This window comes from Salvelinus alpinus, chromosome 17 (genome assembly GCF_045679555.1).
Source record: "Salvelinus alpinus chromosome 17, SLU_Salpinus.1, whole genome shotgun sequence".
Classification (NCBI taxonomy): Eukaryota; Metazoa; Chordata; class Actinopteri; order Salmoniformes; family Salmonidae; genus Salvelinus; species Salvelinus alpinus.
Genome location: NC_092102.1, coordinates 49,183,312 through 49,200,720, shown reverse-complemented (window position 1 = coordinate 49,200,720; position 17,409 = coordinate 49,183,312). Strand labels below are relative to the sequence as shown.

Sequence of the window (17,409 nt, the reverse complement as noted above, 5' to 3'; positions counted from 1 at the left end):
ATGGCTACATTGTAGACAACAGAACTAAAGCCACATCCTCCTTTCCCATGCAGGTTACTGTACTGACAGGGATCGACATGGCTACATTGTAGACAACAGAACTAAAGCCACATCCTCCTTTCCCATGCAGGTCACTGTACTGACAGGGATCGTCATGGTTACATTACAGTAACAATGATGTTGAGGCACTGAATGGTTTGTGCTCAATCAATGACTCATCCAATAGATGCTAATGCTTGACACATTAGCCTTTTAAAAAAAAAAAAAAAAATGTTTGTGAAAATATTACTAGGAGTTTTAATCACTAAAAACACAAAAGATGTGACTTCCAACTACGTCCAAGCTTGAGGAAGGTGTTGGGTCCCCTAACGCAGGATTTCCATTACTCTGTCATGTTGGTTTATTATTGGTATAATCCCCCCCCAGCACTACACCGCTGATTTCAAATAATCAAACGCTTCATGTTGTGTTTATTTTAATCAGCTGTGTAGTACTAGGGGACAAAACCCAAAACGTGCACCTAGAGGGGACCCCAGGAGCCCGAGTTTGGGAGAAACCCAGCTGTAATAAACCCCTAGAAATTCAGCAGAGTTGGATATTTGACACTTCTGTAACTTTCCAAACAAACACTGATGCATTGTCGTAGTGTTTCCCTGGTTCAGTAAATGCGGTATTCAAACAAATCAAAGTATTGTGGCAAGGTTTTGGACTGTCTGTTTATATGTGTGTGTGTAGAAGGGTTCTAGTTATGTTATTATTATTTCAAGTTATTAACTTTTAAAGTCTCTAACTTGCTCTTTCCTTCCTCTGTAAGAAGTCAGTTAGTCATTTCATTGTCACGCTGTTTGTCCGTAGATATCTTACAGCGTCTGCAACTTTGGATGAAATTTCCCGATCTGAAGCGTGAGTTGATCTATTAACTGTTTTAGTTTAGTTTTGCCTGAGTTGCATTTAGTTTCAGCAAGGGGGAGGGGCTTCTGACTGTTCTGCTTGGAGGGGGGAGGACTGTTCATGTTGTTTGCTTGGAGGGGGGAGGGGCTTCTGACTGTTCCTGCTGTTTGCTTGGAGGGGGGAGGGGCTTCTGACTGTTCCTGCTGTTTGCTTGGAGGGGGGAGGGGCTTCTGACTGTTCCTGCTGTTTGCTTGGAGGGGGGAGGGGCTTCTGACTGTTCCTGCTGTTTGCTTGGAGGGGGGAGGGGCTTCTGACTGTTCATGCTGTTTGCTTGGAGGGGGGAGGGGCTTCTGACTGTTCATGCTGTTTGCTTGGAGGGGGAGGGGCTTCTGACTGTTCGTGCTGTTTGCTTGGAGGGGGGAGGGGCTTCTGACTGTTCCTGCTTCCCTTCTGTTTGGCTGGTGATATTTCGATGGCCCTGCACATGCCCACCTTCACTTAAATCATGTGAGACTGGGGTGCCTGCCCTAGTCCAGCTGAATGTACTTGCTTTTGTCTTGGTCATCACATTTCCTGGGGAACCTCTGACCCGCTGTACAAAGTGTAACAAGACGATGTCGTTATTTGATTATCCACCAACTGCATAGTTTCCCCAACCGTCTTCTCAGGATCATCATACAGTTATCAACACTATTTTTGTATTGGTCAGTCTGAATAGAAATCAATTTTCTGGGATAAAGATGAGAGGACTTAGACATACAGACTTGTGTACTGAACGGATCGCTAGTGAGATCTGGGATGTGAACTTTGAGGCTCAGTATCTCAGAACAATGTGCAGCTATAACCTGTGCAAAATGTGGGCTTTTTTTTTTATGATCTTTCTTTCATCAGAATGTATTGGTTGATCTTTGTCAAGTATTGGATACAAGCTCTTGCTAATACCTCAGTATTTCTGCATACTTGTCTTTCTGCTCTTGTCTGTCAGACTTATTAACCCTTTAGTGGCAAAGAATCTTCCTTCTGCTTGCGACAGAGGCGTAATCTATTCTAAACTGAGTCCTGTTTTCGATATGTTGTCAGTCATGTTCTAATGATATATAGTGTATCTATCCTCTCCCGCCAGGTATAAGAAGACTCAGGAGACCCTGTCTGTGGCGGGACAGAAGACCACTGCTGCCTTCTCCACCATGGGTACTGCCCTCAGCAGGAAACTGGGAGACATGAGGTACAGACCAAGACTCAAAATGGCCCCCTCAATACCCTTTCTGTAGAGCAGGTTCGCACAACCACAAAGTTGTAAAAACCTAGAGGTGTCATCTCGGTCTTCTTTTCCATTAGGTTGTATAAGTGTATTTGGTGAGAGCTAGTCCTGCCCCCTAATCTCGAACACCTGATTCAGCTAGTCAGCTTCCTGCCCCCTAATCTCGAACACCCGATTCAGCTAGTCAGCTTCCTGCCCCCTAATCTCGAACACCCGATTCAGCTAGTCAGCTTCCTGACCCCTAATCTCGAACACCCGATTCAGCTAGTCAGCTTCCTGACCCCTAATCTCGAACACCCGAGTCAGCTTCCTGCCCCCTAATCTCGAACACCCGAGTCAGCTTCCTGCCCCCTAATCTCGAACACCCGAGTCAGCTGCACACCTGGGGCCTCATTTATAACTGTCAAATTGTGTTTATAAAGGTCAATTTGACACTAAATATCTGCTTGCTTCATTTCATGAAAAGACTGCGCACAAATATTGATTTTATAATATACAACGTATATTTCCTGTTATGAGTCAGACCTGTTGTTAAACTGTGCATGTGTCAACGAGCGTTATAACACCGTCTGGAAACGCCCATCATTCACTTTTTATTTATTTTATGGTGGTAATCGTCTCGTTTTTTGCTGTGTACTTTGAATATGGAAATTAGTCCAAGACCCTAGCTAAAGGAAATGGCAACGGTGAACGTGATTAAAAGTCTTCGGAGGGGTTGGCAAGAACGTTTTTTTTTGCAGTGACGTTTGTAATATCTGACCGTTTTTCTGAAAGACGACAACGATTGCAAATTGTTGTGGCCCTGTAAACATTACAAACTCCCCCCCCCCCCGAACAGAAATAAGTTGCACTGCCCACATATCCTATAACATCGTCTGCTCCGGAGGGAGGGGGGGGAACTACAGTAGGACTGCTAACAGTGGTAACATACCCACTTCAATGCTAAAGATCAACCGTCTGTTCACCTGTTTAAATGATACTGTATGTTATATACTGCGCTTCTTTTCGGATGCATAGAGCAAAAACCTTAATTTATAATAGCCTATCTATTAGGCTCAATTAAATGAGATGCGCATTGTGATTTATTTTATGGCTACTTCAGGAAAGTTGAGGGAGTTATTTCGCAATGGTTATGATATTATATTTATAAATTAAATATTGTCTATTGGAGGAATGTCACATTTTTTTTTAATTATTCATACGTAGTCTACAAAACCTCCATGGTAAAAGGTGAACTGTTTGTTCTACCGTTACACTGCACTTCGGATCACAGAGCACTAGAAATGGCTGATCTATTTACTACTGTGAAGTGGGTCCAATTTAAATGAGAGCTGGGGATGGAGTGGGAGCCTATAGACCAACAATAAGTCTAGATGGGATATTTCAGCCGTATGAAACCATCCGTCAGAAAAGGTGAATTTATTCTGCGATCATGAAAATGAAACAGATGCTGATTTCAAATTATTTTACAATGTAAAGATTTTAAAAGAAAACTAAAATTATTTTTGCTCTTCTCACTAACGGCAAATAATAGCATTTTATTATATTTCTTTCCTTCCTGCAGAAGGCTACTATAGCCTACTGTTGCATTCTGGGAATGTAATAATTCAACCACCAGACACTGCGTACTCATGGTCTAAAGGTTGTGGGAGGATCAGCACATGCTCACGTCAAGTTACGTTTTTATAAATGCCAACTTTTTTTGTGAAAACCGCTGTGCGCATGTTTTCAGGCATATTTTGTGCGTACGCAACATTTATTGAATGAGGCCCCAGGCCCCTTGATTAGCAGCAGCGTTTATGAATGAGGCCCCAGGCCCCTTGATTAGCTGCAGCGTTTATTGAATAAGGCCCCAGGCCCTTTATTAGCGGCAGCGTTTATGAATGAGGCCCCAGGCCCTTGATTAGCTGCAGCGTTTATGAATGAGGCCCCAGGCCCTTGATTAGCTGCAACGTTTATGAATAAGGCCCCAGGCCCTTGATTAGCTGCAGCGTTTATGAATGAGGCCCCAGGCCCTTGATTAGCGGCAGCGTTTATGAGGACCCTTGATTAGCTGCAGCGTTTATTGAATGAGGCCCCAGGCCCTTGATTAGCCAGTAGTTCTCCAGGAGGAGTGTTTGGCAGCTCTGATGTAGAAAACACTATCTGCGTTTACTCTCCTAGAAGACTACTGAAGTAGACACTGTAGAATTTACACTAACCTCCCCCATCCGCCCTCCCAGACTTGACTGATAACCTCCTTTGCCTGCAGTCAATTCCACTTGGTTGCTCCAACTTTAACTAGTTACTTGCTATGGTGGACCATGCTTTTTACAGCCATGTTATAGATGACTTGTAATCGAACCAAATGTCCGAAGGCCTTTTTAATATATGGTTCGATTCAACACTTAATAATTTGTTGTAAATAATCCATCTCTCCATTCATCACCACCCTAATAACACATTATCTCTGGTATCTACGTGATCTCAGAATATGTCTATTCACATTCACATTGTCCACATCGACGTGTGTGTCATCGCCCTCTCTTTGTTTCCCTATTTCTGGATCCATTACTCTGGCCTTGCAACAGTACTTCCTTCCTGCTTGCTCCGTATCAATGTGATGCAACAACTCTTGTTCTTTGGCCTTAGTTTTGTTTTGTCCCATTTTTTGTTGTTATCGTCTTTCATTTTCATCTAACGTTATCCATGACCAAGTCTGAATTAGACCAAACTATAGATCTATACACTGTCTACAGCAGGGTTGCAGAACATGGGACCCTGGTGTGCATTGCAATGCCATCTATCATGTACCCATCACCATCATTGCTACCAGGTTTGGGGGAAAAAAAACAAAAAAAAACATGGCTGACCTGTGCATTGCAATGAGGTTTTCTGGACTTCTTAAATTAATTCAATATCTGCTAGTGTCCCAAATGGCAACTTTTCCCCTAATATAGCCCTATGGTCAAAAGTAGTGCACTAAATAGGGAATAGGGTGCCATGCCATTTGGGACGTACCCTCTGAAAGCAGCTCTGCTCAGCTCGTTGCTTCTTGTGCCTCACCATGTGTTTTTGTTTCTCTTGTGTGTTTTTTTAAACCGCTGCGTCTGGTCTACAGAGCGCTGCCGTTCTCGAACTCCTTTAGGTAAGACCTACTCTGTGGCGCTGGGTCTGGAGCAACCCAATTTACCCACTTCATCAATTACTATGATCACTTACCTAAGAGGTTCTGACTGTGCTTCTACACCTGCATTGTTTGCTGTTTGGGGTTTCAGGCTGGGTTTCTGTACAGCACTTTGAGATCTCAGCTGATGTACGAAGGGCTTTATGAATCAATTTGATTTGATTTAATACAGCTATAGTCTTTATGCTGCCACTCTGCTTTCTCAAATCAAAATGTATTATACGGGTGTGGACTTAACCGTGACATGCTTCCTTACGAGCCCTTAACCAACAATGCAGATTTTAAAGAATAATGGAAACACGAGGAATAAAATAAACGAGAATGAAGCTATGTACAGGGAGAATCAGATCAATGTGCAGGGGAACGAGGTATTTGGGGTAGATATGTACATGAAGGCAGGGTAAAGTGACTAGGCATCAGGATAGATAATAATAAGGTATTTGAGGTAGATATGTACATGAAGGCAGGGTAAAGAGACTAGGCATCAGGATAGATAATAATAAGGTATTAGAGGTAGATATGTACATGAAGACAGGGTAAAGAGACTAGGCATCAGGATAGATAATAATAAGCTATTTGAGGTAGATATGTACATGAAGGCAGGGTAAAGTGACTAGGCATCAGGATAGATAATAATAAGGTATTAGAGGTAGATATGTACATGAAGGCAGGGTAAAGTGACTAGGCATCAGGATAGATAATAAGGTATTAGAGGTAGATATGTACATGAAGGCAGGGTAAAGTGACCAGGCATCAGGATAGATAATAATAAGGTATTAGAGGTAGATATGTACATGAAGGCAGGGTAAAGTGACTAGGCATCAGGATAGATAATAATAAGCTATTTGAGGTAGATATGTACATGAAGGCAGGGTAAAGAGACTAGGCATCAGGATAGATAATAATAAGGTATTAGAGGTAGATATGTACATGAAGGCAGGGTAAAGTGACTAGGCATCAGGATAGATAATAAGGTATTAGAGGTAGATATGTACATGAAGGCAGGGTAAAGTGACCAGGCATCAGGATAGATAATAATAAGGTATTAGAGGTAGATATGTACATGAAGGCAGGGTAAAGTGACCAGGCATCAGGATAGATAATAATAAGGTATTAGAGGTAGATATGTACATGAAGGCAGGGTAAAGTGACTAGGCATCAGGATAGATAATAATAAGGTATTTAAGGTAGATATGTACATGAAGGCAGGGTAAAGTGACTAGGCATCAGGATAGATAATAATAAGGTATTAGAGGTAGATATGTACATGAAGGCAGGGTAAAGTGACGAGGCATCAGGATAGATAATAATAAGGTATTTGAGGTAGATATGTACATGAAGGCAGGGTAAAGTGACGAGGCATCAGGATAGATAATAATAAGGTATTTGAGGTAGATATGTACATGAAGGCAGGGTAAAGTGACTCGGCATCAGGATAGATAATAATAAGGTATTAGAGGTAGATATGTACATGAAGGCAGGGTAAAGTGACCAGGCATCAGGATAGATAATAATAAGGTATTAGAGGTAGATATGTACATGAAGGCAGGGTAAAGTGACTAGGCATCAGGATAGATAATAATAAGGTATTTGAGGTAGATATGTACATGAAGGCAGGGTAAAGTGACGAGGCATCAGGATAGATAATAATAAGGTATTTGAGGTAGATATGTACATGAAGGCAGGGTAAAGTGACTCGGCATCAGGATAGATAATAATAAGGTATTAGAGGTAGATATGTACATGAAGGCAGGGTAAAGTGACCAGGCATCAGGATAGATAATAATAAGGTATTTGAGGTAGATATGTACATGAAGGCAGGGTAAAGTGACGAGGCATCAGGATAGATAATAATAAGGTATTTGAGGTAGATATGTACATGAAGGCAGGGTAAAGAGACTAGGCATCAGGATAGATAATAATAAGGTATTTGAGGTAGATATGTACATGAAGGCAGGGTAAAAAGGCAGGGTAAAGTGACCAGGCATCAGGATAGATAATAAGGTATTAGAGGTAGATATGTACATGAAGGCAGGGTAAAGTGACCAGGCATCAGGATAGATAATAAGGTATTAGAGGTAGATATGTACATGAAGGCAGGGTAAAGTGACCAGGCATCAGGATAGATAAGGTATTACATTTACATTTAAGTCATTTAGCAGACGCTCTTATCCAGAGCGACTTACAAATTGGTGCATTCACCTTATGATATCCAGTGGAACAACCACTTTACAATAGTGCATCTAACTCTTTTAAGGGGGGGGGGGTTAGAAGGATTACTTTATCCTATCCTAGGTATTCCTTAAAGAGGTGGGGTTTCAGGTGTCTCCGGAAGGTGGTGATTGACTCCGCTGACCTGGCGTCGTGAGGGAGTTTGTTCCACCATTGGGGTGCCAGAGCAGCGAACAGTTTTGACTGGGCTGAGCGGGAACTGTACTTCCTCAGAGGTAGGGAGGCGAGCAGGCCAGAGGTGGATGAACGCAGTGCCCTTGTTTGGGTGTAGGGCCTGATCAGAGCCTGAAGGTACGGAGGTGCCGTTCCCCTCACAGCTCCGTAGGCAAGCACCATGGTCTTGTAGCGGATGCGAGCTTCAACTGGAAGCCAGTGGAGTATTAGTATTAGAGGTAGATATGTACATGAAGGCAGGGTAAAGTGACCAGGCATCAGGATAGATAATAATAAGGTATTAGAGGTAGATATGTACATGAAGGCAGGGTAAAGTAACCAGGCATCAGGATAGATGAGAGTAAAATAAAGAACAGAGTAGCAGCAGTGTGTGTTTATACACTTAGTGGCCAGTTTATTAGGTACACCACCCCGTTCACAAAAATGGATCTCTCCTACAGACAGTGAGTCACGTTGGCTGTGGCTTGCTATAGGAAGCAGGCAGACGGGCATCGAGGCATCCAGTTACTGTTCGACTGAACGTTAGAACGGGGCAAAAACGGATTACCTTAACGACTTTGAGCGTGTTGTAATCGTCTGTGCCAGGCGCCGGTTCCAGGATCTCAGTAACGGCCGGCCTCCTGGGCTTTTCACGCACAACATTTTATCTAGGGCAGGACTCTCTAACCCTGTTTTCCTGGAGAGATACCCTCCTGTAAAGTTTTCCTTTCAACCCTAGTTTTAACTAACCTGATTTCAGTTTATCAACCAGCTGATTATTAGAATCAGGTGCACTAGATTAGGGTTGAAGTGTAAACCAATGGGACTGTCTTTCTCCAAGAACAGGGTTGGAGAGCCCTGGTCTAGGGTTCACAGAGAATGGCGCGACAAACAAAAAAAACATAGTCAGCTGCAGGAAAACAGCTCGTTGATGAGAGAGGTCAAAGGAGAATGGCAAGAATTTACACCTGGGTCACAAACGGGCAAATATTCACGCAGTGCAACAGTGGTGTGCAGAACGGCATCTCAGAACGCACAACTGGTCGGTCCGCGTCACAGACGGGCTATTGCAGCAGACGACCACACCGGGTTCCTCTACTATCAGCGAAACACAAGAAGAAGCGGCTCCACGCCATCATCAACACTGGACAGATGAGTGGAAAAATATTGCCTGGTCTGACGAATCCTTGTTCCTTTTGTGTCATGCTGATGGCAGAGTCATGATTTGGTGTAAGCAGCATGAGTCCGTGGCCCCATCCTGCCTGGTGTTAACGGTACAGGCTGGTGCTGTAATGGTGTGGGGAACGTTTTCCTGGCACACGTTAGGTCCCTTGATACCAATTGAGCAATGTTTCCAAGCCCCGAAGAATTCAGGCTGTTCTGGAGGCAAAGGGGTGTCCGACCCCAGTACTAGATGAGTGTACCTAATAAACTGGCCGCTGAGTTTATGGGCTTGTGAGTGTGCGAAGTGCAGAGAGTCTGGGTAACCAATTAAATAGTCAGAAAACTGCTAAATAGTTCACTTCTACCCCCGAGCCATAAGACTGCTATCGCAGAGCCTATGGGTCTGAGAGCCGACGCTCTGGTACCATTTAGTTGGTATTTTCTTTGAAAGATACAATTTTGTTCCCCCCCTCAGGTTATGATTTAATTAATGACTTTATTATTTAATAGGAGTTCATATAAGTTAATTACCTGCATATTTTAATGATGAATTACCGGAGTGGCGCAGTGGTCTAAGGCACTGCAACTCTGCAAGAGGAGTCACTACAGTCCCTGGTTCGAATCCAGGCTGTATCACATCTGGCCGTGATCGCAAGTCCCATAGGGCGCCGCACAATTGGCCCAGCGTCGTCCGGGTTTGGCCGGGGTAGTCCGTCCATTGTATTAAGAATTTTATTCTTAACTGACTTGCCTAGTTCAATAAAATAAAAAATGACTAACCTGAAGTAACCACCAGATGGCAGTATCCTCCTTGCACTGACTGACTGACTGACTTGACTGCAGTCCTGCTGTAACCATGTTCCCCTGCCTGTGTGTGACTGCTCCAGTAGTGGGGCCGGCATGGGCCTGCCTCGCTGCTTTAATAACCCTCTTCTCCGCTTGGCTCCTAATGCTATCACTTCTTCTTCTTTCCCTTCTTTTAACGCTTACAAAGTAGCAACTACTCCATCCGCCATTCGATAAGTATGCCAGCGATGAGGTAAATTAGCTCACACTTTTCTATTTCGTTTTTTTTTTCTTTTTTTTCTCATCACTTTAAGTATCGCTTTGTCATTTATGACATTAGTGGTTTTAGAATAACAGCTGTTGTTGGTCTTGTTTGTGATGTTTTTGGTCTTTTGAATTTCCCATATACAAACAATATAATGATACACATCGTTTGACGGGACACAGCCTTGTAATAATACCTAGTGGAAACGTTGGATGTGTATGTGCTGGCTCTAATTAAATGAAAATACTAAGCATAACTTTGATATCCTGTCTGCATGCTTTTCCCTGTGAAATATATGTGAGCTACCTCGATACACATCATATGACTGGTAACTCAATGTAAATCAACTCCACTAAGAATATGCCCTGATGATGCATGAACCTGTCATCTCCCAGAGGTAGCCCTGGATAAGGACAATCAAAGTATTATAAAATGGAGGTTACCACTTCCGTTTGTCGTGCACCCTAACCCCCTTACGGGAGAGGATCGTTATTTTTTTTGAGTCCGGTGTTTTATATCGTGAATGAACACTTGTGAAAGTCGTTGCTAATTCTATGATCTTCCCCATGTGCTCATTTGTAGAATGTTTTATTTTTTTTGCTTGACTGTTGTGTAATATATTATATCTGTTGTTTTTTTATAGAAACTCTCCAACCTTCAAGTCGTTTGAGGACAAAGTTGGAAACATGAAGGTGAGCTGAAGGGTGTTGTTGAAATGGGAATATGACGCAGAGTACTATATTAAAACTTTACGACTCACAACTGGAATGTAGAAACAGTCAAATGGAAAACTATATTTTTGTAGTTTGTACATTCCATTTGTATCTTCATTGTGAACTGCGCCGTATGCTATCGTCGCCGTATGCTATCGTCGCTGTATGCTATCGGCCGCTACCGCTACGCCATATACAGTGAGGGGGGAAAGTATTTGATCCCCTGCTGATTTTGTACGTTTGCCCACTGACAAAGAAATGATCAGTCTATAATTTTAATGGTAGGTTTATTTGAACAGTGAGAGACAGAATAACAACAACAAAAGATCCAGAAAAACGCATGTCAAAAATGTTATAAATTGATTTGCATTTTAATGAGGGAAATAAGTATTTGACCCCTCTGCAAAACATAACTTAGTACTTGTTGGCAATCAGAGGTCAGACATTTCTTGTAGTTGGCCACCAGGTTTGCACACATCTCAGGAGGGATTTTGTCCCACTCCTCTTTGCAGATCTTCTCCAAGTCATTAAGGTTTCGAGGCTGACGTTTGGCAACTCGAACCTTCAGCTCCCTCCACAGATGTTCTATGGGATTAAGGTCTGGAGACTGGCTAGGCCACTCCAGGACCTTAATGTGCTTCTTCTTGAGCCACTCCTTTGTTGCCTTGGCTGTGTGTTTTGGTTCATTGTCATGCTGGAATACCCATCCACGACCCATTTTCATTGCCCTGGCTGAGGGAAGGAGGTTCTCACCCAAGATTTGATGGTACATGGCCCCGTTCATCGTCCCTTTGATGCGGTGAAGTTGTCTTGTCCCCTTAGCAGAAAAACACCCCCAAAGCATAATGTATGACGGTGGGGATGGTGTTCTTGGGGTCATAGGCAGCATTCCTCCTCCTTCAAACACGGCGAGTTGAGTTGATGCCAAAGAGCTCCATTTTGGTCTCATCTGACCACAACACTTTCACCCAGTTGTCCTCTGAATCATTCAGATGTTCATTGGCAAACTTCAGACGGGCATGTACAGTATATGTGCTTTCTTGAGCAGGGGGACCTTGCGGGCGCTGCAGGATTTCAGTCCTTCCTTCAATTGTGTGTTACCAATCCTTCAATTGTGTGTTACCAATTGTTTTCTTGGTGACTATGGTCCCAGCTGCCTTCAGATCATTGACAAGATCCTCCTGTGTAGTTCTGGGCTGATTCCTCACCGTTCTCATGATCATTGCAACTCCACGAGGTGAGATCTTGCATGGAGCCCCAGGCCGAGGGAGATTGACAGTTATTTTGTGTTTCTTCCATTTGCGAATAATCGCACCAACTGTTGTCACCTTCTCACCAAGCTGCTTGGCGATGGTCTTGTAGCCCATTCCAGCCTTGTGTAGGTCTACAATCTTGTCCCTGACATTCTTGGAGAGCTCTTTGGTCTTGGCCATGGTGGAGAGTTTGGAATCTGATTGATTGATTGCTTCTGTGGACAGGTCTTTTATACAGGTAACAAGCTGAGATTAGGAGCACTCCCTTTAAAAGTGTGCTCCTAATCTCAGCTCATTACCTGTATAAAAGACACCTGGGAACCATAAATCTTTCTGATTGAGAGGGGGTTAAATACTTATTTCCCTCATTAAAATGCAAACAATTAACATTTTTGACATACGTTTTTCTGGATTTTTTTGTTGTTATTCTGTCTCTCACTGTTCAAATAAACATACCATTAAAATTATAGACTGATAATTTCTTTGTCAGTGGGCAAACGTACAAAATCAGCAGGGGATCAAATACTTTTTTCTCTCACTGTACTTTGCTTCTTAACACCCTACAGACGAGTTAGCTTAGTAGTGCTTTATCCTATTCCTGCACGGGATTGTATTACTACTGGATTATTCTCAACTGTCTCTCAAAACAACTCTTGAAAATAAAAATGGTGTGAAAAATGAAATGACTGACTCCCTGAAGATTTCCCATTTTCTCTATTCACAGCTGGGCTGATTTAAAGTCTCCCTGCACTGCAGCACATGTAAAGAAAAGGTGTGTGTGTGTGGCAAAGTGGATCTGATAATGGCTATATTTTATAATGGTTATAATATACCATCGTGGGTATATGTAACAAGTGGTACCTATGGGTTATTGTTAGACGCTAACACACCTGGGTGATGTGTTACGCTTGGTGTCACTCACCCAGAGGTCCAGAGTGACTCAACGGTCGAAAGGCACTGCATCGCAATGCTAGAGACACCCCGTTTCGATTCCAGGCTGTATGTCAACCGGCCGTGATTGGGAGTCCCATAGGGCGACGCACAATTGGTCCCAGCGTCGTCCAGGTTTGGCCGGTTGTAGGCTGTCATCTGTGTGTATATAAGAATTTCTTCTTGACTTGCCTAGTTCAATAAAATCCTGTGGAAGAGTGTCACGTTAACGGTTTACCGGTGCTGCAGCACAGGCATTGTGAAAAGTGTACAACCTTTTTTTAACGGGTGCTTGATCTATACAAATGTCAGAACAGTCTCACACAGCTCACCCTATTCTCTACAGTCTCACACCCTATTCTCTACAGTCTCACACCCTATTCTCTACAGTCTCACACCCTCTTCTCTACAGTCTCACACCCTATTCTCTACAGTCTCACACCCTCTTCTCTACAGTCTCACACCCTCTTCTCTACAGTCTCACACCCTATTCTCTACAGTCTCACACCCTATTCTCTACAGTCTCACACCCTATTCTCTACAGTCTCACACCCTATTCTCTACAGTCTCACACCCTATTCTCTACAGTCTCTCACAGCTCCTTTTTAAATGAAATGACTTAAGATTTACCATCTCTCTTCCTCTTCAGTACAAGGTGGTTGGAGCCAGAGGTAACGGTGAAGCTGTCCAGTCCCCAACCGACACAAACCCTGTTCAGGACAACGCACCCTTCTGAAGACCCCCCCCCCCCCCTCTCTCTCTCATCACCGGGACTGTGACATCATCATCAAGAGCCTCATCACTGAGTGACACATGACCTTTGGCCTAAAGAAGTCACCCTCTAATCCACACATTTACTCACTACTGCCTCCCTCACCTGACCGGCAAACGTAGTGCCCTCTATCATTTAATACTACTGCCCAGTCCTAAATCACCCCCTTAGCCCCTACTCCGTAGCCCCTACCCTCTCCCTTGTGGACGACTGAAAGGACTGGATTGATGTGTGCAATATGTCAACACTTCCACCTATGCTATGACAGGGCAAGGTGGATCCACTACCATATTGTTTACTACCATATTGTTTACTCTTATCTAGTTCCTTCAGATCTCCACAAGTGCCTTGGCGGTTAGGGGCTAAAAGGTCAGTTTTGAAATCTCCCTCAGCCCCCTCGCCTACTAAAAGCATGTGCATATCTCATCTCACTGTGCAAATACAAACTACCGCAAAATACAACCTGAGGTTACATAACATCAAATCACCACAGCTTGTATAAGAAAAAAAACTAAGTTAAACCATTTTGTATTATAAAACAATTTTACACTGCTTTGCATAATGTTTTTACATGACTTATCTATATGTATAAATATGAATAAATAGATTATGATCAATACTGCCAGTCGGCATTCATCGGTAGGTGTGGAGGCTCAAACAAGAAAGCAAATAAAAGGAAAATAAAAACACTACGACTACAACAATGATCAGTTTGTTGCCCTGCTGAGCATTCTATTTCTGTTTTGGTGCCCTGCTGAGCATTCTATTTCTGTTTGGTGCCCTGCTGAGCATTCTATTTCTGTTTGGTGCCCTGCTGAGCATTCTATTTCTGTTTTGGTGCCCTGCTGAGCATTCTATTTCTGTTTGGTGCCCTGCTGAGCATTCTATTTCTGTTTGGTGCCCTGCTGAGCATTCTATTTCTGTTTGGTGCCCTGCTGAGCATTCTATTTCTGTTTGGTGCCCTGCTGAGCATTCTATTTCTGTTTGGTGCCCTGCTGAGCATTCTATTTCTGTTTGGTGCCCTGCTGAGCATTCTATTTCTGTTTGGTGCCCTGCTGAGCATTCTATTTCTGTTTGGTGCACTGCTGAGCGTTCTATTTCTGTTTGGTGCCCTGCTGAGCGTTCTATTTCTGTTTGGTGCCCTGCTGAGCATTCTATTTCTGTTTGGTGTGTTTCTACAATGTGAAGCAAGACTTTGGTGTAAAGACCAGTTTCTACCTTCATCAGATGGCTATCTTTAGGCCTTACTCCTTCAGTCTTACTGCTTTCTGTTACTTTGCTGGTATAAAATAAATGTACGTTTTTCTATTCTTCATCTGGAAGTTGTAGAATAGCGTTTAACCTGGGAGGTGTTTGCTTCCTCTTTTTTATTTGTAGGCTCAAGTGCTTACTGTTGTTGTGCCACATCTGAAGTGATCAACGGTCAAAGACAGCTCTCTGTGTCCACCATTTTATTATAAGAATTGTCCGCGTGCCTCAGCTGTAACCCCACCACACACTCCTGTACCCAGACGTACTCCTACTCACCCTGTGACTCGCTCTACTGTTATATCAACAACACTTCCTGTTTAGCCAGTGTGCACTAACCCAGTCTCTTTACACTATAAAGAACAGCTAGCTGTTCCCTAGCTGGCAACCTTCAACTCAACTTGAAATAGCTTCTATTGGTTTGTTAACAACGTCACTTTTGTTATTTTCAACATGATGTATCTACGTAGATTGTATTTTTTCTCCCCCCCAATTTAGTGCTCTTACATTTCTGTCCAGGGGATGGAGTATTAATTTACCCTTTAACTTTTTTGTTTAGTTTTTTTAATTTAGTAGTGATTTATATTTAGGTTGTGTTTTTGATGTCTCCCTTGGGTAGAGTTGAAATAAAGGTTGTTGTTATATTTAATTGCCATCTGTAAATCGTTGCCAATATTTAATACCTGCCTGTTACAGATCTCTCAACGCAAAACTATAGTTATTCCATAGATATTAGGTTTGCTACGATCTGGACCGGTTCTCCACCCCCCCAGACACTGATCAGACAGAGAATTTCCGTTAGGAATGCGTTTTAGTCCAGGACTAAGCTTAATCTGTGTTGACAGACAGGGCCTCCTAAAGCAACCCAATTCATGTTTTGTTCAATTTATTGGCAAAAAAAAATCTGATCGGTCAAAAGACCAATTTAGTGGCAAAAGATCAGAATTGGCCTGCCTGTGTAAACGCAGCCTTAGTTTATTCAGTTTTCTATTGTCTCTGGTTATGACATAGCAAGGGAAAAAGGCAGATGTATCCATCGATTTGTGTTGAGCTGCAAAAAACATTGTTTGGGTCTAATGTACATTTTTGGGACGTCACGGCTGAATTTATTGAGACACATTATTGAAGGCATGTACAATGTTTAGGGATGATAGAAGGAATATATATATATATATATATATAGCTTTATTTAGAATGGGAGCCTAGTTGTAGACATTTTAAATGGATAAGATACGAGCATGGTGGATGAATTCAATGTTGGTTTGTCATATGTGGAGAATATCAATAAAGCATTCCTTTAAACAAAGGAGAATTGTGGGGAAATGTTCAAATTTGATCAATCCAATATTTTTTTTAATTTATAACCCTTTTCCTCAGCAGTTCTTTACTGTTACCTGGCCTACACCCCAAATTTCAAGCGAGCGCACAGTGGCTGGGCAAAGGGCCTAGAGCGGGGATCACGGGCCTAGAGCGGGGATCACGGGCCTAGAGCGGGGATCACGGGCCTAGAGCGGGGATCATGGGCCTAGAGCGGGGGCCAAGGGCCTAGAGCGGGGATCAAACTACTGAACAAAAATATAGATGCTGGTCCCATGTTTTCATGAGCTGAAATAAAATAACTTGTTTCTCTTATTGTGCACAAATGTGTTTACATCCCTGTTAGTGAGTGTTTTCTCCTTTTGCCAAGATGATGATCCATCCTCCTGACAGGTGTGGCATATCAAGAAGCTGATTTAAGTGGTATTCATTGGGCAAATTTTTTTTAACAATGGCAACTTAATCAAATAAAATGTTATTGGTCACATGCACATATTTAGCAGATGTAATTGTAGGTGTAGTGAAACGCTTGCGTTCCTAGCTGCAACAGTATCTAACACACCTAAAAGTTAACCAAATTGAATTAAGAATTATATTAGGACGAGCAATGTAGGAGTGGCATTGCCTAAAATACAGTAGAATAGAATACAGTATGTAAACATTATTAAAGTGACTGTTCCATTATTTAAAGTGGCCAGTGATTCCATGCCTATGTACAGTGGGCTCCAAAATTACTGGCAATGCACAAACAATACTTAAAGTATATAAACAATATAATTATAGAGAAACTCAAAATAGCAGTGGGAGAAATACTGTACTTTATTAATGTTTCAATGGAACCCAACAAAATAATTTATTGATTTTTAATTCAATCTTCTCCAATTCAAGGTTTCACAATTAATGGCACCCTTAAAGATTATTGTAAATAACATCTACCAAAATAAAATGAGAAATAAAATGCCACTTAAGTTTATCTAAGTCTTAAGGAACTATATTGAGCCGTAACATCACTTCCTGTTTCACTAGGGTATAAAAATGAGGTAACACGTATGCAATATCCCTTTGTCATTGAACACCATGAAGAAAAAGGAACTGTCAGTTCAAAAGAGACAGATGGTCGTAGACCTTCATAAATCCGGTAATGGCTACAAGAAGATCCACAAACGATTGAAAATACCACTGAGCACTGTCAGGGCAATTATTAGGAAATTCAAAAGATATGGAACAGTTGAAAACCTCACGGGTAGAGGACGCAAAT

At 42.4% G+C, this 17,409-nt stretch overlaps 1 protein-coding gene across 28 annotated transcripts in view; it reads left to right on the top strand.

The window, feature by feature from the left end:
* Positions 1–15,483, top strand: part of LOC139543122 (tumor protein D54-like) — a 35,979-nt gene extending 20,496 nt beyond the window's left edge. For 4 of the 28 annotated variants that reach the window (XM_071349305.1, XM_071349301.1, XM_071349322.1 and 1 more), the window contains 6 exons: positions 856–903; positions 2,015–2,116; positions 5,253–5,279; positions 9,862–9,906; positions 10,562–10,610; positions 13,464–15,483. In XM_071349305.1, coding sequence (XP_071205406.1) covers positions 856–903; positions 2,015–2,116; positions 5,253–5,279; positions 9,862–9,906; positions 10,562–10,610; positions 13,464–13,550 — 358 coding nt within the window. In that variant the 3' untranslated portion in view covers positions 13,551–15,483. Of the gene's footprint in view, positions 1–855; positions 904–2,014; positions 2,117–5,252; positions 5,280–9,861; positions 9,907–10,561; positions 10,611–12,608; positions 12,657–13,463 lie in introns of all 28 variants that reach the window. The other 24 variants (XM_071349308.1, XM_071349325.1, XM_071349307.1 and 21 more) reach the window with 18 other exon arrangements.
* The last annotated feature ends 1,926 nt before the right edge of the window (positions 15,484–17,409 follow it).